Here is a 26,682-nt window from a genome sequence, read left to right as displayed (position 1 = left end):
CCCCCGCCCCGCCCCAACTTGGGCTATTGCTTAATATTGACCCTGCAAACCTTTAAGACAAATCATATGGATTTGATGGATCATCTCCATTCTAATTCTTCTGACAAAATTCTGTATTAACTGTAGCATAAGTGATAGTCTCAATGGAAAACAGAATTAATTTTTTTTACAGAAAAATAACATTTACATTCTATGGTACTGAGTTGTTTGGTCTCCCACTTAACAGTGTTATAAACATATCACCTAGTACCCTGACAAGTGAAGTATGGAGAAGCTTTGATTTTTTGAAAGATCAATGAATTGTTGTAAGAGTCTTAGAAGCAATATTATTATTATTATTTTTTAAACAACTTGTCAAGGAAGTGTAGAGGAAATAACAGTGTCTGAAGAGACTGAAGAGATGTGAATTTGCAGGAGGAACTTGAAAGGGCCTTAGAAATGATGTAGTTGAACTTTTTCATTTACACATGAGGCACCTGAAACCCATCCTCAGAGGCCAACTCATTTCCGAGTCACATAGGTAATAGGTAGCAGTGCCAGGATTACATTTGGGGGGCTCTGCTTCCGAATCTAGTCGTTCCAGTCTAGTCCTGGCTTTGTTACTAACATATTATGTCACTTAACCTCCTTATTATCCACTTAACCTTTTGGACCTCAGTTTCCTCATCTGTAAAATAAACGGGTTGGATGAAATGAACTTTCAGTTACCTTCTAGGTTTGAAATTTTGTTGATGTCCTAGGAAGAAGATTGTTGACAGGCACTAAGTGAGTGAAAGGGAATAAGTATTCTTTCTACACATATAGCTCATTACAGCAGGCAAATAATGAAACATCCAAAGATGACAATGTTTTGTGAAAAGGGGAATTCAGAAGCCAGTATCTGAAATGCACTGAAATGAATGCATGCAGAAGTCAAGTCAACAAGCAATTATTAAAAACCTACTATCTGCTAGTCTCTGGGGACACAATGAAAGGAAAAACCTAGTCCTTACCCTTAAGGAGATCACATTCTAAGGCTTGGGGGGCGGGTGTCAACATGCAAACCACTATGTATAAACAAGATATAGAAAGCATAAATTGGAAAAAAAAAAAAAAGTCTTTCTTAGAAGGAACTAGCATTAAAGGGGATTATTGGAAAAGGCTTTTTTTTTTTTTTTTTTTTTGCCAAATGTGGCATTGTAGGTGGGAGTAGGGAATCGAGGAGACAGAGATGAGTAGGGAGAGCATTCCAGGCACTGAGGACAGTGAGTGAAAATGCATTTAGTTGGGAGATGGAGAATTGTTACGGGTGAGGAACAGCAGGGAGGCCAAATATAGTGTCCCAGCATCTCAGAGTCTGTGGAGGGCAGTGAAAGAAGGTGTAAGCAGACTGGAGAGGTTCTGTAACATAGCAACTCATCTGTTCTGTATGCTCTGTACCAGGGCCTTGACAAAGCTGATACTGTAGCTATAGCTTTTGCCAGACTGGTATGGTTAAGATAAGACTGTAGCAGTGACAGAATTCAAGTGCTTTAAATTGTGATATGAACAGAGGAGGAGGATTGGAGAGAGTCCTAGCTGTGCTGTCTCTCCAAGCCAGGTTTTGAACATCCTGATGTCAGCTCTCTAGAACTCTGGCTGGGCTGCAGCCTCTGTCTGTTTTTTGGCTATGCTACTGCCTGCAGGGCTCTTTATATTTCTCCCTCCTGTTTCTGTCTTTCTTCCTTAACTAGCACCCCTCACCCCAGCCAGTCATTCAGTTCTTACCTGCAGCCCTTATTGCAGCCCTGAATTTATTCTCCCAGTATGTCCTTCATTCTTAGGAGTAATTTTCTTCTATGTCCATATATAGTTGGTACTTCTGTCCTTTTTCATTCCTGTGCTAAATTTTTGATAGGTTAAGGCACTGGAGTTCCTTTAATGAAAGGGACTAGTTCATTACTGATAATTACAGTTACATATTCTTTAGCACTTGAATTTTCAGTGTGACTGAGATTAATCTCTAGGATCAATCAATTTTCAGTAGTGCTTTTAAAAACTATCAGTTATTTGAAACTTTTATTGGCATACAATAAATTGGAAGTTTTAAAGGCAGTGCATTGAGTTACTAAAATAAAAAAAATTTAAATATCAATAGGGTCAACATAAATATTTAATACTATTTTTAAATGCTGGTCTTATATTCTTTTTTTTCTACATTGAGTATTTACTGTCATGTGAATTGGCTGATTTATGTAATCCTGAGGCATAGAATGTATTTATTGATGTTTTTTGGTTTTGTATCACCTTCATGTCCAAATATATCCCTCTCCTTTCCTCTACCCAGAGAACCATCCCTTGGAACAAAGAAGAAAATACGGAAAAATCATTTTAAAACTAACCAACACATCAACTGAGTCTGACAGGGGTTGTACAGTCTTACCAGTTTCTCCATCAAAGGGATGGGGCTGTACTTCTCTTCATGTCATACTTGGTCATTATATAGACAGTGTTTGGTTTGGTTTTATTGTTTATTGTTCTTTCCATTTACATTGTCCTAGTTACTATATATGTTGTTTTGCTTACTTCACTTTGCATCAAGTTTTATGTTTTCCCATGCTTTTTTTTCCCTCTTTTTGCAATTTGATTACATTCACATACCATGTTACATTATATTTATGTTACATTAATTACATTTGTAATATTTCATTACATTTGCAAAACACAATTAGTTTATCCATTTCCCAATTGACAGGCACATATTTTGTATTTAGTTCTTTGCCCCAACAAGAAATGCTGCTATGAATATTTTGGTGTGTATCCCACCTTTTTTTGTGTGTCCTTGATCTCCTTGGAATATATGCCTACCAGTGTGATTTTTGGGTTAAAGGGGATAGACTTTTATTTGCTTTACTATTGCATGCATGATTCTAAATTAATGTTATGGTTTTTTTTTTAAGCAATTGGGGTCAAGTAACTTGCTCAAGGTTACACTTCAGTTATTTTGTGTGGGTGTTAAGTATCTGAGGCCGGAACTGATCCCAGGTCTCCCAACTCTGGGGCCAGTGCTCTTACTCACTGTGCCACCTGGCCGCCCCAATATGTTATGTTAAAAAAATATTTTTGTGCCAGTCAGCTTCCTAGGAACCTCTGGCTGCATCAATGTGGCTTTTGGTCACCCAAATGCATATTAAGAGGAATTATTTTGCCCAAACAGAAAAAATATGCAACAAGGATGCAGTGAGTGATACAGCATCAGCTTTGGTAGGGTTGGCCTTCTTCTTATAGAAATATGTCTGGTCTGTGGCTCAATGACACTCATAGTCTCAGGCACCTATTAAGTTATAGGGGCCTGGATTCCACCTGGGTGGGCTTTTTATTTTGCCCTTAGGTGACCAGGATGAAGGGCCAGTTAATCAGGTCCCAGACTGCTTTGTCTTCTTTTAGGAAAAACTAGTCCCTATGGCTGGAGAGGAGAAGGAAGAGTGGGGCTTAAACTCCTTTTGTTAATGAATATCTCATTTCATTCCTGGGTTCAACCTGAGCTAATATTGTCCTGAGTCAGTCCTACCCTTAAAAGCTACCAAATGGGATTTAATTCTTTTTGAACACCTAGCATGTGCTCCATGGAACAGAAAGTTAAGTAAAGCACAATTCTTCATGCTTCAGGAGATTGCCATCTGGCAATAATGACTACAGTAGAAGACTACAAAATAAGAGAACTGATACACAGTTGTTGGACTTCTTTGTTATTTTCTGGATTAAAAAAAAACAGCCCAAACCAACTTTTGTGATCTAGTAGGACACACATATCCTGAACTACAAAAGACTTACAAAACTACAAAAGAGACTTATTCCTATTGGTGAAATTTAAAAAAATTACCTTTAGCTTCTCTCAGTGTTTAATTTTGAATATTATTAAAACAACTTTGAAATTTTATACTCATTATCACATGTGATTTAGTGCCTACCAAATTCCAAGCTCTGGGGATGTAGGTGGAGATAAAAGACAAAAATGAAACAAACCATTCCTACTCTCAAAAAACTTAGTGGTGCTTAATTTTACTCTGAGTGAAATATCAATATCAATTTTAATTTTCTGCTTGTGAATACCAAAATTTTTACAAATTTCAAAATTAGATAAGTTTAGAACTAGTTGAACAGCTAGATCCAAAGAACAGTCATTACTGGTTTGTTAACCACTTGGAGAAAGTCTTAAGTGGAGTACTTTAAGGCTCTGTTCTTGATCCCGTTCTAGACTACATTTTTATCAATGGCCAATGGAAGATGTAGATTGTCAAGTTTACAGGTAACATGGAGCTGGGAAGGTTAACTAAGATTCTGTCAATCACCTAGCATTTATAAAACATTTATTGTGTGCCAGGCTCTGTGCTCTCAAAGGGCTCACACTCTAATCAGAGACTGTATGGAGGAGGATGGGGAAAGATGTCTTTAGGAAACAAGACTTTAGTGGAGACTTAAAGGATGCCAAGGAAGCCAGGATTTGGAGATGAATCCAGTGAAAATGTCTGTAGTCAGGATATGGGAGTGTCTTGTTTAATAAGGAGGCCTGTATCATTGGGTTAATGAGTATGCAGGGGGAGGAGGCATCAAAGAACGAAGTGTGGAAGTGGGGGGACACAAATTACTAAGGTCTTTGAACACCAAACACAAGACAGAATATTTAATACTGGAGCTGATAGGAAGCCACTGTAGTTTACTGAGTATTTTAGGGTGACATGATCATCTGCATTTATGGAAACACTTTGGCAATCAAATAGAGGATGGACTACAGTGGGGAGAGACTTGTGGCTTGCAGCTTTCCCCTGCTCTGGACCTTCTTTCCATTCCTTTTTTTTTTGTTTGTTTTTGTTTTTGCTTTTTGGAGGGCAATTGGTGTTAAGTGACTTGCCCAAGGTCACAGGGCTAATTTTTGTGTTAAGTGTCTGAGGCCGGATTTGAACTCAGGTCCTTCTGACTCCAGGGCCATTGATCTATTCACTGTGCCACTTAGCCGCCTGCCCCCCCCCACTTCTTTCCCTTCTTAAAAAATTATTGAAGACCCCCAAAGAGCTTTTGTTTGTGTGGAAATTAGCTCCAGTATTTTAAGGTTTTGTCAGGGAAGTCTTTAAAACTGAGTAAAAGTTATATGTATTTAAAATTCATTGTTTGTACTGTTTTTTTTTCCTTCATTACTGATAATATTCAATACCTTAGCCAAAATCTGACTGAACAAATACAAATGTAATCCATTGGTTTGAAAATAGAACTTTTAAATGACTCAATATATAGTATTTGAAAAGAGTGTAAATTGCAAATAATTTCATATTGCACATTCTAAATGTTATTAGAATGCTGTAGACAATACTATTACTCCTTTTAAATCCCTTCTCTTCAACGTTGTTTCTCAGTAAATTTGCTGTTTCTTCAGGCACCATCATATACAGTAATTTATTTTTAAAAACTATTCATTTTAAATTGTCAATGTTAGCATTCAGTAGAGCCAATAAATCTAAATTAGTGTCCTTCAGTGTATAACACCTTTTTGCTCTCTCAGAATCTCTAGGATCCTTTGTCCATTTAGTCCCATCCATTAGAGGCACTGCTGTTGTTCACCCTTCATTTTCAAAAAGGACCAGTGACATCACAGGTGACATCTTGACTTGTGAGTGAATTGGATTTAAGTGAGGTAGAATTGGGTAAAGTTGTTGTGATAGTAATGGCAATTAAAGATTCCCCTGTATTGGCTTGGTTTTCAAATTGATTGTGTTAAAACCCAGAGTTTGTTAATCCCACCTGTGGGATGGGCTTGTTGATGTGAAAAGAAAGTCCTGAACTGGGAGGAGCTGGTGATGTAGATTTGGAGAGACACTAGAGAGAGGCGGAAGATCTTTTTGGAAGCAGCACCTCGTGGAGAGAGAGACTAAGAGAATTGCTGGTGGCCGCTTTGAATTGCCCTGGACTTTTGAGACCTGCCCCCTGAGCTGCCAAGGACTGAGGAGACATGGCTGTTTTGCTGGTACTTTGTCTGTCTGTTTTGATGTTGTTTTGCCAGATTTGTCCACTGGTGAAAGACAGTCCTTTTGTTGAAGAAGTCCTGGAACCTGGCTGTTCGCTAAGAAGCCCTGAGACTGTCCTGCAGACAGAGAGTGAATACTGTCCACTGGTGAGGGACAGTGCTGTTGTTGCAGGGGTCTGGAGACTGTCCTGTAGACAGAATGAATACTGTCCACTGGTGAGGGACAGTGCTGTTGTTGCAGGGGTCTGGAGACTGTCCTGCAGACAGAATGAATACTGTCCACTGGTGAGGGACAGTGCTGTTGTTGCAGGGGTCTGGGAGCCTTTCTGTTGGTTCAGAAGCCCTGAAGAAGGATTTTCTTGTTGTATGTTTACAGAAATCCTGGGAGAGGGCTTTGCTAATGTGTTCAGGGGTTCTAGGACTGTTCTACAGACAGAGGATAAATTCATGAAGGGACTGGCAATGTATCTTATGGCCTTGCTAAGCCTTGTCTCCCCAGGAACTAAGATTGCTGAGAACTTGCCTCCCGTCAAGATGAAGAAAAGACCTCCATTTGGGTATTAAGTGCTGTGTTTAAACTTGATGTAACTCTGGGGTAGATTCAATTGTGATCCAGGGGGTGGGGAACTTTTGACCTTATTGTGCTCTGTGATTGACAAATGAAGGTACTTTACCTATGTTTGGAAACTAATCTCCATTTGAGAAGAGGGGTTTTGTGGTGGACCAAATGAAGGTATAGCCTAGGGGTGGAGAAGTATTTAGAACAGGGACTTTGTAATTGATTGAATGATTGGAAGGTCCTGGGGTGGGGTAGTACTTGGAGATTATTTAATCACACTTAGTAAATGCTGTATTTTGAATGATGTCATGTTTTGATCTTCTCTGTTCTTGGTTTGTCACTGAATAAAATAGAGAGCACCTATGCTGGTATTTTGAACCTGGGAAGTTGCCTTTGCTTGGCATTACATTACAGTTGTCAGCCTCACTCTCTCTTACTTTTCACACAAATAAAGATAGATCTCAATTTGTGAGGTAGGCTAAGCCAATATAATAAAAATTACAATTCTACCAAATTAATTTACTTATTCGGTCCCATACCAATGAAACTATCAAAGAATTATTTTATAGAGCTAGAAAAAAATTAATTTGGAAGAACAAAAGTTCAGGAATATCAAGAGTGCTGGGCCTGCAAGAAAGATCTGAGTTCAAATGGGATCTCAGATACATACTGATATTGTGATCCCCGGCAAGTCACTTAATCTCTGTCTGCCTTGGCTTCCTCTCAACTGCAGAATTGTTGTGAGGATTACATAGGATAAAAAGTGCCTGGCACCTAGCAGGTGTCATTTACTTACCTTCCCCTCCCATGTAGTCATAGTGTGTGTTCTGTTCTTCTGATTCTGTTTTATTTCACAAAGCTTTTTTTTTCTTCTATTTTTTGGTTGCTACATTTAGTTTCAACACAATAGATACTTTTTGACCAATACCCATGTTAACACCCCACTCTCACCCCATAAAATATGGTTCCTGAAACTAGTTAAAGAAAACTGCCTGATACTGTAATTTTGGTTGATACTCTTTTGTTTAACAGAAAGATGCACACTGTAACTTTGAACTTTGCTTGAAAATTTGCTACTTCCTTTTTACATTGGGAGTTCTGCATAATGTGCAACCTGAGAACAAACATTTCTGTCATAGAGATACTTTCAGTGTGATCTGATCATAGAGTAAGCTATTTAGTGATGTAATTGCTTTTTGAAAACAACTGATGTCCTTCCTCCTTTATTTCTCTCACATTTTAGCAAATGAACTGCAATTTTATCATCTTTTGGGCAAAATGATTTGACAAACCTAAATACTTTGCTTTAATATTTTCATTATAGATAAATGGCATATAAGGCCCACCCCCTTCTTTCTAACTTCTATCTCCCTTCTCTCTCTAGCCTTTTTACTCCCAGCTTAAACTAGTCTGCTTAGCATTCCTATGAATAGTTGATGTGCATTCCTGCCTGTTAGGCCCATTTCATTCCCGTGGCTTGCTATGCCCTCTTCCTTCCCTTTCTTATCTAAGCCTTATCCTACCTTGAAAGTCCTTTCAAATTCTACCTCTTCCCTGAGGCTTTTCTCTACCTGTTAATGTTGCCTACCTCTGAACTCCCAGGCACTTATTACCTGTAATTGTCATTCTTGACCTTTTAAAATGAGAAGACCTCTTTTTAGCCCTGAAAAAATTTCTTGCATTCCCCTTTCCTCAGAGGTAACAGTATAAATTCTAATAGTATCTGCTAAATACATAAGTAAAGGGATGCCAAAAAGCTACTATGAACTTAAATTCGTATTTTATATCTGTATCATAGCAGCACTTAAAAACATTTGAAAAATAGTGATACGATACATATATACACAAAAGACATTAGGTCTGTGGGTTTTGTTGTTAATAGCACGACTAAATATAATAAATAATTATAATACAAGATAGAAAAAGAGAATTACATGAGAAGTGCAAGGTGCTATTGCAAGGTCCAAAGAAGAAAAGATAATTTATGGCTATGGAGATATGAAAGGAAAAGATATTATCTGCAAAAGATTGACAGGTGAAAATGGAGGCAAGTAGGAGGGCATCCCAGGAATAAGAAGCAGCTTTGAACAAAGACTCAGTGGTGGGAAATATGGATTATGTTTGGAGATAATGAATTTGTCCATTTGGGCTCTTTGTATACAAGAATTCATCAAAGACAGGCACACTGAGTGGGTTTTTTTTGTTGTTGATCACATTCTTGAGATGACAGTATTAGAAGTGGTTTATATTATTTCTTCCAACTGAACTGCGTGTTCAGAAGTTTGAATCAAATAGCAGTCCTCTAGTTTTTTCTGTTTTATTGATATTATTAAAAAATTTTTTTCTCATTAAAATTTTTTTAAAAATAGGGGTGGCCAGGTGGTGCAGTGAATAGAGTACTAGCCCTGGAGTCAGGAGGACCTGAGTTCAAATGTGACCTCAGATACTTAACACTTACTAGTGTGATCTTGGGCAAGTCACAACCCTACTTTCCCCCTTCAAAATTTTTTTTGGGGGGGTTAAATGACTTACCCAAGGTCTCAAGGCTAGTTTTTGTGTTGTGTCTAAGGTCAGACTTGAACCCAGGTCCTCCTGACTCCAGGGCTGGTGGTCTATTCACTGTGCCACCTAGCAGCCCCCCCAAAATAAAAAAAAATAGTAGCTTACTTCTCACTGATTTCTCTCTACTGTAAAGTGCTTCATTGAACAAATCAGCACACTTGTCATATCTGAAAGTAGACCTCTATTGTACAATTCTCTTCTGAGAGTCAGGAGAGGAAACATGCATCATTACCTGTTTTCTAAAATTGCTATTGGTTGACTTAGAGCTCCTTGATCAAGGACTGTTATTTTGCCTTTCTTTTGGCCCCTCGCCCCCCAAAAAGTGCTTAGACAGTGCTTGGTACATAGAAGGTGCCTAATAAATGCTTTTTAACTACTGATGGACTGCAACAGTTAACTCCTAGTCTTTCTTTGAATACTTTCAAAGAATCCTTCAAGTCTATCCTTATCTGTAACATTAGAAAATTGATGTGAGATAAAAATACCCACCTGCCTCCTCCAGCTGCTTGTTCAGAGTGAAACAGAATGCAGATATCAAGTCCAGTAAGCACTTATGAGCATATTAAGATGTTCAGGAGGGACTGCACTGGATTTTTGTTTTCTAAAAATAACTGTCAGACCTTGAGGAAGTCACCTAGTTAATATTCCCCACAGACAGGGAAGTGGATGTTTCCTATATTGTAGCTCTGCAGTAAAACTGTATCTTCCCCCTTGTAAGAACTCTGAAGAATTCTTGTTTTTTCCTCTCTAAAGGGTTTTTCAGTCCTAGGTGTTCTAAGAACTGCTGAATACATATGTAAAAAAGTCACTGGAAGTCTTTTAACTAGAAAGGGGCTGTGCTTCTTGGTTGAGGTGAAAGGGTTGTGGGGATCCATGTTTTAAACACCAGCTTTGGCCAAGGGGCTAATTGAATGATGGCATTCTTACCTGAAATACAGATGTTATCTCCTGGTTAACTGTTAGTGACTCCTGCATGTTTGGTTCATTCTTAAGAAAATTGAAATGATTTTCTTTTCTAGGTCACTGATCTATCAGAGTCTGTAAAAGCAGAGCAAGTGTACTTGACCTTTGGCTGGTTGAGTGGCAGCTATTTTGGAAAAGGATGAGGTTACATAGTGTAGAGTAAAGGCAATCATTTCTTTATAATCACTCTTAGTGCTCACTTGCATTGTTTGGCTGGTTTTTGACAGCTGGCCTGCCAGTATTTTCTTTTTTTTTTTTTGGAGGGGCAAAGGCAGGGTAATTTGGGGTTAAGTGACTTGCCCAAGGTCACACATCTAGTAAGTGTTAAGTGTCTGAGGCCAGATTTTGAACTCCTGACTACAGGGCCAGTGCTCTATTCACTGAGCCACCTACCCACCCTCCTGGCATGCCAGTATTTTCAAAAAACATTTCTCTAATCCATTCTTTTGGTACAGCAGAGTGCCTTCCATGTGTTGTTTAGTCTTTTCAGTCATGTCCCACTCTTAATGACCCCATTTGGCATTTTCTTGGCAAAGATACTGGAGTGATTTGCCATTTTCTTCTCAAGCTCATTTTACAGATGAGAAACCAGAGGCAGACAGGGCTAAGTGACTTGCCCAGGGTCATACAGCTAATAAGTGTCCAAGGTCAGATTTGAACTCAGGAAGAGAACTCTTCTTGACTCCAGGCCCAGCACTCTATACACTGTGCCAACTAGTTGCCTTGCATGTATGTACATTGAATCTAATTGCATTAATAGATAAATAAAACTTTCTCTCTAAGATGTTGTAATCACTTCATGTCCTTTCTCCCAATATAATCTTCTGTCCCATTGGCATACAGCTGACAACTCCACTTTTCTTGTGTCCTTTCATGTTATGGGAGTTGCTGAAGCAAAGCCTTACTTGGCCATTTGTGGCATTGAGGTGACATTGAATTCTCAAAGGCTACGTCAATAGAATTCAAATTTTGGCAAATTGTAGAACCTGGAAACTTAGATTTGAGTACAAGCTCAGTAATAGACACTGTGCCTATTGTTAGAGGACCAGAAGGGCAAATCATCAGGTTGGTAGCAGTGGGTGGTGAATTTTTCAGCCTCAACAACCCATGAAGTACTGTACTCACATGTAGAGAGGTTGTGATTTGTGTTGATGGAGGGAATACCCTGGCAAAATCCCTGAACTTTAAAAGAATAAAGGAAGGGAGTTGTCAGAGTTCCTTCATGTATTATCCAAACAAGGGTAAGGGAGGAAATATCTTGCTTCCTTTAGGGGGAAAAATGGAGCTAAGAAGGAGAGGAGTATTTTGTTATGAGCAGACCTAGCATATAAAGCAAACATCAATAAGTAGGCAGAAAAAAGCAAGTTAGGGAAGTGATGTCAGAGGATTGAAGAAGGAACCCATTGAACCTACATTTTAGTCTATTTGGAGTGGTGAGTCCCTTTTTCTTTTTTGAGATTTAATACCCTGTTAGTTTTTCTACTATTCAGGCTCCTTCTAAAATGTGGTATGGCATATATTTTATTTTTTCAAATTAATTCAAGGTAAATTCAAGGTGGGAGATGGAGAAGACATCTATTGTTCCTGCTTCATACTAGTTTTTGTTCTGTATCCTCTCTGGATGTCTCCCAGCCTGCTGACTGAACACCATCCAAGCCCATACTTTCTTACCTAAAAGCTTGGTTTATTATCCCACTTGTGACCCAGGAGACAATTTCATTCTTTACCTGGATGTTTCAAAGAAGTTCTTTATTTTTTCATTGCTTCCCCACTGATATCCTTGACTTACCTGCTAACAGTGAGGACCTAGCAAAGTTCTAAGCATGTAGTAGGTGCCAGGGAACATTTGTTAAATTGTAAGGACCATGATGATTTTGCTGCCCAATTCCCACACTCTGCTCCAGAGATTGCCAAGGTCAGTTCAGACAAGAGTGGTTGGGAGACATAGGTAGTAATCACTTCTTTACCTAGTCCTTATTTTACTTGTGTTGCTGCTAACCGAGTCCTCCTTCTGTTTAGTCTTTGTTTCATTTCCTTTTGTTCCCACCTATGCTTTCCTTTAAATCCAGTAAATTGATGACTTGATATTAACATTACTCACTTTTTTCCCTAGTAAATAATTTCTCAGGTGTCAGTCTTCTGGACTTGTGATTGGACATTGCATTGTTCAGTGTGTTGGAATCTTTTCAATTTTCATTTAGAGTGTTGTGGTCCTTCTCACTGAGCTCTGCATTGACTCATTTGAGTCCTTCCCTTTCTTCTCTGAATTGATCCTTTTCATCATTTCTTATGATGCAGTGATATTCCATCACATTCATATAGCACATAACAATAAAAAATGCTGCGATGAGTAGTTTTGTACAAACCCTCATAACGTTTTCCATGCTTTCCTGCCTCTTACCTTTGCTTGTGCCTTTAGTACTCAAGATCTTCTATAATCTGCCTCCAGCCTGTCTTTTTAGCCTAGTCTCATACAACACCCTCCCTGCCATGTGTACTCAATGCTCTTCCCCCTCATCTTTCTGTTCTTCCCTGACCAAATGGTTTTAGCTTTCCTCAGATTTCTTTTCCTAGAAATATCTTTTGTAATTATGTCTCTTTCCCTTTTACACAGTTAAATATATGTGAAATAAAAGGGTCTAAACAGGTTGTTGGAGACGGAAGGAATCTTAGAGACCAATCCCATCTCTCTTTGCATCTGAAGAAACTGAGGCTCAGATAGGTCAAATGACTTTTAAGGGCACATAACAAATCTGTTCTCATTATATTATAATGTCTTTGGGAGCAAGGCCTGTGTTGAATTTATCTTTGTATACCTAGTGTATAGTTATATACCTTTGTATACCTATATTGTATGTAGCACAATGCCTTGTACCCAATAGATATTGATGAATGAATGACAACCCTTGCCTATGCTATAATACCACCCCCCATCTCCATTGAAATTCTAATCATTCTTTTGAGACCAACTTCAAAAGTCATAAAGTCTTTCCCAACCCTATCCCAGCCCCCTCCACATCTTGGTCCATACATAACACTTGTTTTGCTACCTCCTTTCCATTTATCTTGTTTCATTTTGTATTATACTGATTTGTATAGGAGAAGTCCATGAGGATAGAGACCATATGTTATTTAATTTTTGCATCCCCCCCTCAAAGAACTTAGTACCTGCCTAAAAATGTTTGTTGAGGTTGCTTCCTGGGAAATTTGTAGCCAAGGGGTGAAGGCTTAAGTTGCAGTGATGGTGTCAAACAATTTTTAGAGTGGACTGCTGAGAAATATAACACAGAAGATGAGTCTGGAGTTCTTTTGGGGTGGGGAAGTGACCTGAAATCTTTCAAGTAAGGAAGTTAACATGTAGGCTAGTGGAAGTTTTGTGGAAAAGATGAGAGACTATGCACTCCAGAGAAATCAAAGTGTTGAGTTAGAAGATTAGATAGTTGGGGTCAGATTTGGAAGTGGCTTGCTTAGAGCTAAAAGTCTGGCAAGCAGGAGATGGACATTTGTTCTGTTCTATGTTGAGAAGACTTAGCTTGCTAGGCACAGGTGTGATAAATCATCAGGTTATCTCTTTGCACACTCAGCCAAGAAACCAATCCTACCTAACCCTATTCCTCTACTGAAATTGGTTTTTTAGAGGACAAGTGCTAGATATGATGGCATTCTTTATCAGTTCTCCTCTCCTTGTCCTTAGTGAAGTATACTTTTGACTAAATTCTCTCTTCCTTTAGATACTGTGACACTGCTCTCTCCTGGTCTTCTTCCTACCTATCTAACCATGTTTCTCCTGCCTCCTTTGCCCTTTCTTCCATCCAGCTTCAATGTAGGTATCTTCCCTTGCCCCTAGGCTTTGTCCTCAGTTCTCTTGTTTAGACTCTCTCCCTTGGTGATTGCATCTATTTCCAATAAAATAAATTATTTCTTCATAGATGATTTTCAGATCTATACATAGTCCCAATATTTTGGCCTGATAACTCTTACTCTACCTGCTGGACATTTCTATGTGGATTTTTAAGTTGTATCTTCTTTGTTCTCATCACACTCTATCTTGTATTGTATTTTTCTGGGTATCTGCCTTGTCCCCTCCATAGAATGTAAGCTCCTTGAGGACAGGAGCTATCATTTTTCATTTTTATACTGTTGCTTAGCGCAGTGTATTGCACAAATAGAAGGCATTAAATAAATATTTGAATTGGCCTCAATTGCTGTCCTTCCTGTCTCATTGTGTCAGTATCGACTTATACTTGCTACCTTGGACATGATCCAGGGGAATGGGAAGAACTTGGTAGCCTGAGAAATATAAATTACTGGGAATTAACAAAAAAAGGGGTAGCAAAACTAGGAGAGCTAAAGGCTTGAAGGGGGAGAAGAGAGACCTTCACTTTACAGATGAGATACTTGTAGCTCAGGGGTGCATAGTAATTCACACAAAGAGTCATAAGGCAGTACCATTGGGAAATCAATCCATCTAATTTCAGATAAAGTTTTTTGGTCCATGGCTGCATTTTCACATTTTGAATGGGTTTGATCTCACCTATTTTTTCTATATATAGCTTGCTTTTTATATATTTGTTTGCTTGTTCTGTTCTCCATTAGAGTGTAAGCTTCTTGAGAGCAGGGACTGTCTTTTGCCTCTTTCATATCCCCAGTATTTAGCATAGTGCCTAGCACATAGTAGGTCCTTAATAAATGTTTATTGAATGAATGAATAAATTATTAATATCACTTTATACTAATAGTTATCACTCATCTGTGAAGGTGAGGAAGTCTCACTAAGATTGATTAAAAAGCAAAGCCACATTATTAATTTTTAGAAAAGTTGACTGAGAGGATTTTCCAGGTAATGCTGATATTGGCTATGGACTGATATCATTTAACTCTAGTTCAAGGGCTCTTATCCTGGAGTTTGTGAACTTAAAGTGTTTTTTTTAATAACTTGCAATATAATTGGTTTACTTTATTATCCTCTGTGTTTAATTTTATACAATTAAAAATGTTATTCTTAGAAGGGGTTCATGACACATAAAATGTTAACCCCTGCCCTAGTGACTGCCCTGCAAAAACAGGTTAAAAATGTAGAAATGAATTGAGTCATTGGATCTGCATGATAATAGTTATTCCTTGCATCTTTAGAACATAGTTTGGAAAACATTAAAAATATTCTAGGCAATGGACTAAGGTTACAGAGATAAAAGATTACAACTCATATTTTGACCACTCATCTTCTCCTTGAAACCTTGCATTCCTTACATAAAACTAAAAACCCAAGGTGTCAGTCAGTCCAGTGCTTAGAGCTTTCTTTCTACTGGGAGAGAGCTATATCTTGTATTCAGATGAGCATGATACAAGGTAAGGTATGGATGGGAACTGTTCCCCATTGCAAAGAAGTTGCAAGATAAGGCTAGCTGACCATTTTGGGTAGGTAGCAGAGGTCTTCTTATTCAGATCCAGATTGAACTAGATGGCTTCTGAGCTTTCCAACTCCAAGATTTTGTGAGGGAATCTAGAAAAATTTGAGGAGGAAGAGAATAGGCTTTAAAAAAATAACTAGGTTTTATTTTCTTTCTGTACTTTGATACTCAGTGAGATAAAGAGTTCTGTTTTAACTTCAGACAAAAGCCATATCTAGGGCAGGAATAGATAACTTTTCTTAAACTAGTGTCCCTCTTTCCCCCTTCCCCCCCACGTATTTGTTCCTTTGTGAGTTGAAGGGTCAGAGTGAGACAGAGGTCAGGAGCAGAGAAGAATAACTGATATGTGGGGGTTAGAAAGATGTCCAAAGTATTGCTACCCTCTCCAACCCTTGTGATTAGGTCTTTTGTATGAGCTCTAGACTTTTTCTAGCTGCTACTGTGCCCTCCCCTCCCCTACAAGTATGCATGAGGGTCACAGGTAGGAGCAGGTTGCCCTTGAAGAGCTCTGCCACATGTTCTGGGAGTTGCCCTGTTCCCAGAACCTTTGGGGGCAGTATAAGCAAAGAAAGAACAAGAAAAAAGGAAAGACTGTGGACATTGCTTGGACTACCGCATGGACACAGAGGACCACTTCTCTGTATTCTTGGCATGTGGCGATGTGTGGATGTGGTGGGATGGTAGTAAAGAAGAATTTGAACAAAGTTCTCCTAATTGATGAATATATTATGCTCTCTTAGTATCATTTACATGCTTTTGGCATTATTTCCTTGTTGAAGAATTAAATATCTCAGCTGGCCATGTTGTCTCTTGTGGTAATGGAATAGGAGGCCTCTAGACATAGCATAATTCATAAATATTGATCATTGACCACTTTGGGGTATATTCCTAGCAGTTAGATGTTGGAGTCAAAGGGTTTGCTTTTCTAATTTTTAACTTAGTTATTATAACCACAAATATGTGTATGAGTGCATACAATTTTAGAAAGAGGCTTAGGGACTTAATTTTACTGATGAAGAAACTGAGAGATCTAGAGAGAAGATAAGTTGCATTCCTGAGGTGGTAAGGCTAGTTAATGGCTATGCCAGCACAAGATTACTTAAGTTCAGCTCGTGACTCGTGGAGTATTGGGAACACGAATTGAGGAGGTCAGCTATGAGAGTAAGGGCACTGGAGATCCTGCAAAGCTTGCTAGAAGAAACTGGAGATCTTTAGGCTAGAAAAGAGAAGACTTAGGGAGGATAGGATAGTTGCTTTCAAATAGTAAAAAAAGAAAGAAAAAAGTAATAATAACAAGGATGATGATAGCAGCTTGCAATTATAGAATACTTTAAAGTTTGCAGACCACTGTACATAGTCTCATCTGATCCTCTTAGCATAGTGTCTGGCACATAGTGAGTGCTTAATAAATGCTTATGGACTGACAGCAACTCTGTGAGTTAGTGTTATTATTTTCCCCATTTACAGATTGGAAAACCAAGACTGAGAGATTAAATGATTTGTCAAATGGCTGACAATTAGTAAATGTCTGAGTCTGAATTGCAACTCAGGTAGTAGAAGAGGTATCAGGCAAGTTCTGCATTATCTCAGTAAACAGAATTATCAGCAGTGGGATGAAGTCGCAAAGAGGCCAGATTTTTGCCTTAATAGAAGAAAAAACTTTTTAACAGTTACAAATATCTAAAAGTGGAGTGAGATGCTTCAGTGGTAGAATTTGCCACCCAAGGTCTTAGCAATGGATAACCACTTTCTACAGACATAGAGAGGGGATTCTTGTGAGAGCAAACTTGACAGCTTCTAAGATCCCTTTCAATTCATATGTGATGGTTCTGAATCCTGGCGTGATTGTACTTTCACAAGACCATATTGTCTCTGGCAGTTTCACAGGCTAACTTAATTATCTTTTATCCCCACGGATTAGCATCGTGCCCATTGCTTGGTAGGTGTCAGTCAGTTATCATTTATTGCCTGCTATGTGCCAAGCACCGTGCTAAAATCTGGGGATACAAAGACAGGCAAATGCTAAGCTCTTCTCTCAAGCTCAGTCTGGGTTAATTGATTTCAAAAGTATTCTGTGTTCAGAAACTTTTTGTATTAAAAAAGTGTCCTGCATAACTCAGTACTCCAAGAATTCATATTGTCATTGATGTGGATATTGCTGTTCAAACCACAACCCCTTCATGCTTTACTAAATGGTGTTTATGAGTTTCTTTGGCATAAAATTCATCACCCTGCAGCCAGCCTATTGATAGAGCCTTTCTTTACTTAGCTAGAATAAAAATGATGTCCCTGGACCAGCAGTACTTAAAGACCTGCCCAGCTAGGTCAAAACCTGTTTGTATTCTGCTGGCTTAAACTCCAGGAATCCAGGGTCAACTGCAGTCTGTGATGATAGAATGATATGGAGTGGAAAATATGGTGATTCCAATCAGTTCAGTGATTTCAGTGTAATTCAGAACATCTCAGTATTTCTAGTAATTTCTGTTAGTTACAAATGCAGATTTAAGCAAAGGAAATAAATATTATAAATAATTGGTTTTATTGTGAAAAATTTCTGAACAATTTAGAACTATGGAGAAGAAAAAGGGGCCAAATGGGAATGAGTTATGATAACTTCTGGAAATGAACACTTTGTGAAGCCATACTGTATTACAGTGGAAACAATCATTATTAAGTAGATGCTAACATCTTAAAATCCCCCTGACTTTCCACCATTCCCGTTCTACTGATCCTTAACCATGGATAACTTTTATTTAATTTCTGTGATCCTATTTCTTGACTACTGAGCATTACTGGTGAAAGTCTCAAATAAATCTGGGTTAACTCATTATAAATTTAAGCTAAATACTTCAGATGAGTCTCTACCAACTGCTCAGAAATGACTTGATTCTCCATTTAAGTCATTCCATATTTAATTCCCTAAAACACCTGTTTCCCCTCTCAAGTTAACCAGTCCTCAGGACATCTGTTGTGAGCCTTCTTAGATTATCAACATGCATAAAAATTCTAGATGTCTTTACCCATTCATTCTCTAATATCCTTTTTTCAGAGAATTAAGTGGTTCTATTCTTTATCAAGGCTAACCCTTATACCTGTGTTCTTGATCCATTCCCTGTCTTACCTCCTCCAGACTCTTTCCATCAGACAATTGTTCCATATTTTAAATTTCTTTTCCCACTGACTTTTTTCCATTTTTTTACAGATATGCTAAGGCAGCCATATTATTAATAATAGCTCTAGATTTCTTTTGTGTTTTAAGGCTTACAAAACAAATTTACATGTGCTGTCCCTTTTGATCCTCATGATAACTCTGAAAGGTAGTTTCTGTTATTAATTCTGTTTTATAGATGAGCAGACCGAGGTGAAAAATTGGGTCACTTGTCCAGGGTCACACAGCTAGTGAGCTCAGGTCTTCAGACTCTACATTCAGCACTCTGTGTATGCATTGTGTCAACTAACAACTAACTTTCCCTTGAAAGTAAAATTTCATCCTGTGTTCTCCTTTTTCCTTTACTATAAACTAGGGAAAAATTTCCTTGTCACCCATTCACTCCCTATATGTCTCCTCTGAATGGACTTTCCCCCATCACTCTACAGAAAGTGATTGCTCACTTAGTGAGCCTATATATATATATATATATATATATATAGTGGACTTCCTTCAGTCCTCATGCTCTTTACCTGTCTGTAATATCTGACACTATTGACTAATTAATCCTTCTTCCTTGTCTCTCCACCCTTGACTTCTGCGACATGCTCTACTGGTTTTTCTGCCTCTAATTCCTTGTTAATTTACAAATACAGTCTCACCTTTCTTCTCTCTGGACTTTCTCCCTAAGCATTTGCATTCAATGTCACTATTCCAAGGTATCATCTCTCAGAATCACAAAATTGGGAGGATCATCATAGCAACATTTGAATATCCCAGACAAGTGGCTGTACAATTTTGAATGGAAAGACCTCTGTGGTTAGAGAACTCACGCTCTACCAAGTCAGGCTAGTTCACTTTTGGACAGTTTGAATTTCCAGAACATCTTCCTTAGTGTTAGCCTAAATCTGCCTCTCTCTACCCTGTTACTCCTGCTCTTGGCCTTCTTCCATATAATGACACTTCAGATAATTGAAGATGGCTTTCACATGCCTCCTAAGTGTTTTCTTCTCCAAGTCAAACATCTCCAGTTTATCATGTGGCGTGGTTTCTTTCTTCTTGGTAGTATGCTTTTGGACTCATGCCAGTTTATATTTTCCTAAAATATGGCTACCAGCAGTGAATGCAACACTCCAGAAGCAGTCTAATCAGGGCAAAGTACACCAGGATTGTCATATCCTTTAGGGATGTTGGGCCTCTATTAATGCAGCCTAGCATTGCATAAAGTTGTTTTTTTTTTTTTTAACTACCATGTGACATGGTTGACATATTGAGCTTTCAAATCACTGGGTCCTCAAGATCTTTTTCTTTTGAACTGTTTCTAACTATATCTCCTTTATCTTATACTTGCACAACTGATACTTTTTTTCCTCCAAATTAGGGCCTTACATTTAAATTTCACATGTAAGATGTTATCTTTATGCATATCACATCTATATCCTTTATCTTTTTCCTTCACTTGTAGGACTTTAACTTTATCTGTATTAAATTTAATCTTCTTGTTTGGCCTAACATTATAGCTTTTTATATCTTTTTTTTTGTCCTGATTCTTTTAGCCAGCCAGTGCTTTGGCTGCAATCTCTTGCAATTTTGTGTCATCTATGTTTAATTTGTTGATAAAAATTTGAGCAAAACAAAGCCAAGGCCAGTTCCTAGGGCAGTCCCACAAGAGTCTTTCCTCCATGTTGTTATTTGATCACTCAGTCATTTCTAAGTCAGCTTCCTGACTGGACTATCACCTAGGTCACATCTCTCCTTAATTACCCACCAGAATATTATAAGAGAATTGTCAAATTCCTTGCTAAAATCTAGTTATGCCTATGGTATTTATTAAGTACCCTCTATAGTAATTTTCTCATGGTAGATGTTTTATAAATATTTCAATTGAGTAAAATACCCAAGATCTACTAATCTGCTAATCCTGTCAAAAAGGGAAATGACCCCATAGTCTGCTCTTGATGAAGCCATGGGGGCTCTTAGTGATCATTACTTCTATTTTAAACAATTTTTTTTAAAGTTTTGAATGCCAAATTCTATCCTTCTTCCCTCCCTCTCCTCTCCCCTCTCTGAAATGGCAAGCAATCCATTTCTAAGTATTCAGATTTAATACGTAATATGTTGTATTTCATAATAAATAGTAAAACAGGAGGCAATGAGTGTAGGCAATTTCATTTCTAAGAGTTTTGTTATAAATGAGAGGAGAGATATACAGTTGTTTGTAAAAAATTTTAAAGAGGTCAATGACTGAAGATTATAAGTAGTATTGCTTCATAAAACATAGAAGCAGTGGAGGGGAAAATTTGTTTACAGGAAGCTTGGTAAGAAATTCGTTTAAGCCAGATCATCCTGAGGGCATTTTAGGCTGAAACCAAAAGGATAGAAAGCAGACAAAAAATGAAAAAGTGTAGAGCTTTCTACAGCAAACTCTTCTCCCCATCAGTGATAGTGGAACCCATCATCACATTTGGATTTTAACATTAGTGTGGCACGTGTGGCATGAGGAAACAGAATCGGCATTCTCTACCTTACAGGTTATTATCAAACCCAGAATGCCAAGGTTATAAATGATAAGGTGTGTAAAATGCTTTGTAAATCAAAAAGCAACATGATGTGTCAGCTGATAATAAAAGGAATTGTAATGTTTATTGTTTCAACCAAAGCACTTGTTCATACCTAAAGCAGCAATTGGAAAGCAAAAGTAATGATCTCCCTGGGGTCTGACGTCCTTAGTTCCTAATAACAGCTTTCCAGTTTCTAGGGTGGTTTCTTCACAACAATTGTGGCCTATGGAAGTACTTGTTATCCCCATATGAAAGATGATAAACTTGGCTTTCAGAGAGATATTAGAATTCTGATAAACCCAGATCTTTTAATTCTTGAGTCCAGTGAATTTGCTACTCTACTGCCTCTAATTTCAAAGATAGTAATGAGGAACCACCAGGATGTGTCGTGTGAAGTGATTTTGTGCTTTTTGCTAGAGTCTCTCTTTTTATTTTGGGCTTTTTATATTACAGATGTTAGAAATGGGCATGAAGTGCAAATACTTGTTACTGTTTTTTAAAATACACAAATATTTTTATATTTTAAAAATATATACAGATTTTTAAATAAAATTTGGATTCAGTCAAAAGGCTAATCTAGAAAGCCACATGTGGCCTCAAGGCCACAGGTTCCCCACTGCTAGACTAGTTCATATAGACCAGTTTCCCCTTTGTAGTTCTGAGATTCTGTGACTGTTTAAACATCTCTTCCATCTCCTTTATTTCTTGAAGGAATTTAAAACTATAATTAGTATGCAGTCATAAACAGTCCACATTCAAAATATTATGGAAATGAATTATAGTCCTTATAAATATGCCAACTTCCTTTCTTCCCACCCCCTCCCCCACATGAAAAAATAAGTCACTTCTGAGTCTTCTCTAGCATACTCTATCTTCATTTTCCAATAAAATTTACTACTCAGATCTTGCTGTAGGAACAATTATCTGATTGAACATATTCACAGACTGGCCCATTCTCTTACCTCTCCCTCCCACCATGCTCTTATTGTAAATAAGGAGTTTCTCACCAAGCATTTTCAGATCTGTTTTAAAATTTTAAACCTTTCTTCTTTCTGTTTCTATTAAGATGTTGGTAATGCAATGGTGAGAGCTCTGGGCCTGTAGTCAGGAAGACCAAAGTTTAAATCTGACCTTAGATACTTACTTGCTGTGTGACTCTGGACAAGTCACTTAACTTCTGCCTGTCTCAGTTTCCTTATTTGTAAGATAATGATAGCACCTACTTCTCAAGGTTATTGTGAGTATAAAACAGGATATTTGCAAAACACAGTATATAAATGCTAGCCATTATAGGCTACCATCTTTCTAGACACCAGAGTAATTTAGTGTCTGCCAAAGAACTATTTTTGATAAATATAGACAAATTCTTATTCTCTCATTTTTTTCTCTTTAAGTTCACCACTTTTCTTTTATGACAGCATTATCTTGAATGCATTAGAATTCATTAAATGTCAGTTTCTTTGTGCCATTTTAAGGTCTTTGATGGAGTTTGGGGAGACACATTTGCTCCTGATAATTTAGGAGACATCTATCCATGACTGCATAGGGGAGAAAATGTAGCCTCATCAAGGTCCCAGTCAATGTCTTGTAACAGTGTATTTACTCCATATTAGTTCGATCCCTCCCATTTTATGGTGGTTTTCCCCGCCTTGGCCTTAATTTGAGAGATTAGTATTTTCTGACATTGCCCTCAAATTCTGAGGATATATCTTGTTTATATCCAATAGCCCCTAGGGCACAAACTATACCATTAGTTGGCAGGGTTGGTTTAATATTAATTTCAGTCAGTAAATAAAGAAAGGCAAAAATAGTCCTTATCTTCTAAGAGGTCATAGTCTGAATGGAGACACCTAGCAAATAACCACATACATATTTAATCTTCTTTCCCACGATAAGCTCTTTTTATGTTTTTAATAAGAAAATGTTATTTCTTTCCCTTCCAGAGACAAGCCTTTTAGGGATTTGGCAAAGAGAAACTAAAAACTGAATTATAGATCTTAACAGTCAAAATCACTTGCATAACCATTAGGTCACATGGCACTGTGTAGAATAGACACTGTGCAGCTTAAAAAATAGATGGCTAAAAATAGATGGTCTGTGATTTAGTAGTCATATTTAGGTAGAGAGGACAAATATGTGAAACACTGAAAGATTGCATACAAGAAAAAAATCATAAACTGGCAGCCTATTATTTCTAATAGTCTTGATTTTTTTTTATTTCAGATATGAGAAATGAGTGTTGGACGCCGAAGGATAAAATTGTTGGGAGTTTTGATGATGGCAAACTTTTTTATTTATTTGATTGTGGAAGTCTCCAAAAGTAGTAACCAGGAAGAACGTGGAAAAGGAGAAGTTATAATGCCCAAAGGCAAGTTCTGGAAGAAACATGTACCTGCCAAGGCCTATTGGAATAGGGAACAAGAGAAATTAAATAATCTATACAATCCCATTTTGAGCATCCTTGCCAATACAACGGTAGAAGAAAATTTGATTTCGAATGCAAGTGTTCTTAATTCCTGTGAGCCGGACCAATTGGTGACGTCAGCAGTTAAGGATTTTGAAAACCTACCAGACAGATTTAAAGATTTTCTGCTTTATCTGAGATGTAGAAATTATTCACTACTGATAGACCAACAGGAGAAGTGCAAGCAGAAACCTTTCCTTCTGCTAGCTATTAAGTCTCTCACATCCCATTTTGATAGAAGACAAGCAATTCGAGAATCCTGGGGAAAAGAGACTAATTTTGGGAACCAAACAGTTGTAAGAGTCTTTTTATTGGGACAGACTCCCCCTGAGGATCACTTTCCTGACCTTTCAGATATGTTGAAATTTGAGAGTGAGAAGTACCAAGACATTCTTCTTTGGAACTACAGAGATACTTTCTTCAACTTGACTCTGAAAGAAGTACTGTTTCTGAAGTGGGTGAACACTTCTTGTCCAGATGTCCAGTTTGTTTTCAAGGGGGATGATGATGTTTTTGTAAATACTCATCAGATCCTAAATTACTTGAATAGCATATCCAAGGAGAAAGCCAAAGACTTATTTATAGGTGATGTGATCAAAGATGCTGGACCTCATCGAGAGAAAAAACTAAAGTACTATATCCCAGAAAGTGTTTATGAAGGTGCCTACCCTCCTTATGCGGGAGGGGGTGGGTTTCTCTACTCTGGCAGTCTAGCCCTAAGGCTGAACAAAGTATCCGAACAGGTCCTTCTCTATCCCATTGATGACGTTTATACTGGCATGTGCCTTCAAAAACTTGGCCTCGCTCCAGAAAAACACAGAGGTTTCAGAACATTTGATATAGAAGAAAAGAACAGGAAAAATATTTGCTCTTACACAGACTTAATGTTAGTACATAGCAGAAAACCACAGGAAATGATTAGCATTTGGTCCCAGCTTCAAAATCTTCACGTAAATTGCTGAAATATATGAAAGTAAAATATGCATAAGAGAATATATCTTAAACATTTCCTAATTTTCTCCCCTTAATTTAGGTGTAATTTCTGTGCTGAATCATTGGAATTGCTTCTTTTCTGAAATCTTTTTAGAAGCATTTAAACTTTTCATACAGTATTTTGGAAAGTGAGAATGCATATGGTCATAATTCTTCATGGAAATAATGGCATGAATATTTAGTTCTGCCCAGTGGTCATTACGTTTGAATGCTGCTTCCTTCTCACCTCAAAAATCATGAATTCCCCAAGTTTATAACTGCTTAATTAGATTTATCTTTATTTTGTTCCCCAAAATAACGGAAGAGTTGTTAGTGTGATTGTATTCTTCAGTACATTGGTTGATGCAGATTTCCTGGGTAGAAGGCTGTTTTCATGAGAATTATGTCTGAGATGAAATAAATTTCATACTAGAGAAACCTAAATTTAGGAATAATTTCTTTCTCATTTCTGTCTTTGCTGCCACCCCACCAGTATTTTCTTGAGTAAACATGGCCCTGTAATTTTTCAAAGTGAAGCTGGCTTGACTGACAATTTCCCCCTTAATCTTGATTTTTGAAAGCACCTATTATAGTAGCAAGAGTGGGGACACAAATTTTCTTGGTTTGGGGATGGTAGGCAGTATTATTAGAATATTATGTTTTAATTTTATATCTTAGCTGGATGTGAAAAGTTGTCTCTCGATAATCACATTTAAAAACTAGGCCCCATTCTCATATTGGCAAGGGATGATTATGATATGCAAATGTGGGTAATTATTATTGAATTGCCCATTACTTAAGATTGTTTGGTTTATACTACTAAATATGGTCCTATGGGCCTTGAGGGTAATTCTTGATACTTCAGGTAATAACTTGAAGGTGGAGACCATTTCATGAATGGTTTGTCTGTTGAACTCTGGAATTCTTTTCTTGCCATATTTTCCACATTGCTTGTATAAAATAATTATTCTGATTAGTGATGGATTCCTGTGTCTATATGTAGAAGTGCCTGTGTTTTTATTTATTGTTCGGATTGACCAAAACATTTTGTTAAATATATTTTGTGTAATATTTTATTTGTATACAGTGTTGTCCTTTAAATATTTAACTAGAGCATGATATTTTTAAAAAGTTAAGGTGTAACATGTCAAATAAAACTAAGTGTTATTTTTGAATTCAAAAAGTTGTTTTGGGTGTATATTACTAGATTTAACAAAAATCCTGCCAAACTGTTGACTTATGCACATTATCCAGTATCATGTTATCTTGAAGTACCATTTTTATGCTTAATCTGTCACTGAGAATTCTTATGCATTATAGATTATAGTTGATTATGTAAAGAAGTGGAAATAAAGTCATTGTGTATTTTTAATTTTCTTGTGTAACATTTTGTCATCTGTTAAGCTATCACATTTCAGAACTTAATTTCTATTTTCCATATACATAATAATGTGTTATTTCTTTCCATAAAAATAGCCAGTCATCAGGAACTTTCTGAATCTTTAAGGAAGTTACTCTTTTATCTGTTTCAGTGGCTCATGCTTAGAATCCATTTTGGAAAGTTTGAAAATTAAATTTAAAAATTAATTATGCCTGTAAAGCAGCTGGGAAGCGGGGTGAGGAAAGGGGCTGTATGTGGTGGAATGGAAAGAATGATAAACTTGATGTCATACTATCTGAGTATAAATCCTGACTGCCACTTAAAACCTGTGTGACTTGAAGCAATTCACTTTAGTCTTTAGACCTCAGATGTAAAAATGAAGTGGTTGGCCAAGTGATCTTTAACTAAGGGCCTTTACAGCCTCTACATCTGTGATCTTCAGAGCCTATAACTATAGAATATAGAATCACAGTACTTTTCATTAGGTAGCATGAATTTGTCAAGCTAATTAGATACCAGGGAAGCCCAGACTGGGAGTCCAACTACAAGGTTAGCAAGGGGCTTAAGGAAGATGGGATTTTTTTGCATCTTATTGGCTTGTATTTATTTGAGGTCTGTTGTCTTTAACACAAAAGTAACTTAATAGTAGAAGCAGCCTGTCTTCTCAAGGTGAAATTTCTTTCA

General features: G+C 37.5%; 1 protein-coding gene across 1 annotated transcript in view; it reads left to right on the top strand.

Moving 5' to 3' along the window:
- Window positions 1-25,989, top strand: part of B3GNT2 (UDP-GlcNAc:betaGal beta-1,3-N-acetylglucosaminyltransferase 2) — a 35,245-nt gene extending 9,256 nt beyond the window's left edge. Inside the window, exon 2 of the mRNA XM_069069014.1 lies at window positions 23,405-25,989. Coding sequence (XP_068925115.1) covers window positions 23,414-24,607 — 1,194 coding nt within the window. The 5' untranslated portion in view covers window positions 23,405-23,413 and the 3' untranslated portion in view covers window positions 24,608-25,989. The remainder of the gene's footprint in view (window positions 1-23,404) is intronic.
- Window positions 25,990-26,682: the final 693 nt, after the last annotated feature.

This window comes from Petaurus breviceps, unplaced genomic scaffold (assembly GCF_028583685.1).
Source record: "Petaurus breviceps papuanus isolate PSGF00001 unplaced genomic scaffold, PetGlider_PUasm1.0 90775, whole genome shotgun sequence".
Classification (NCBI taxonomy): domain Eukaryota; kingdom Metazoa; phylum Chordata; class Mammalia; order Diprotodontia; family Petauridae; genus Petaurus; species Petaurus breviceps.
This window is presented reverse-complemented; position numbering and strand designations above follow the sequence as displayed.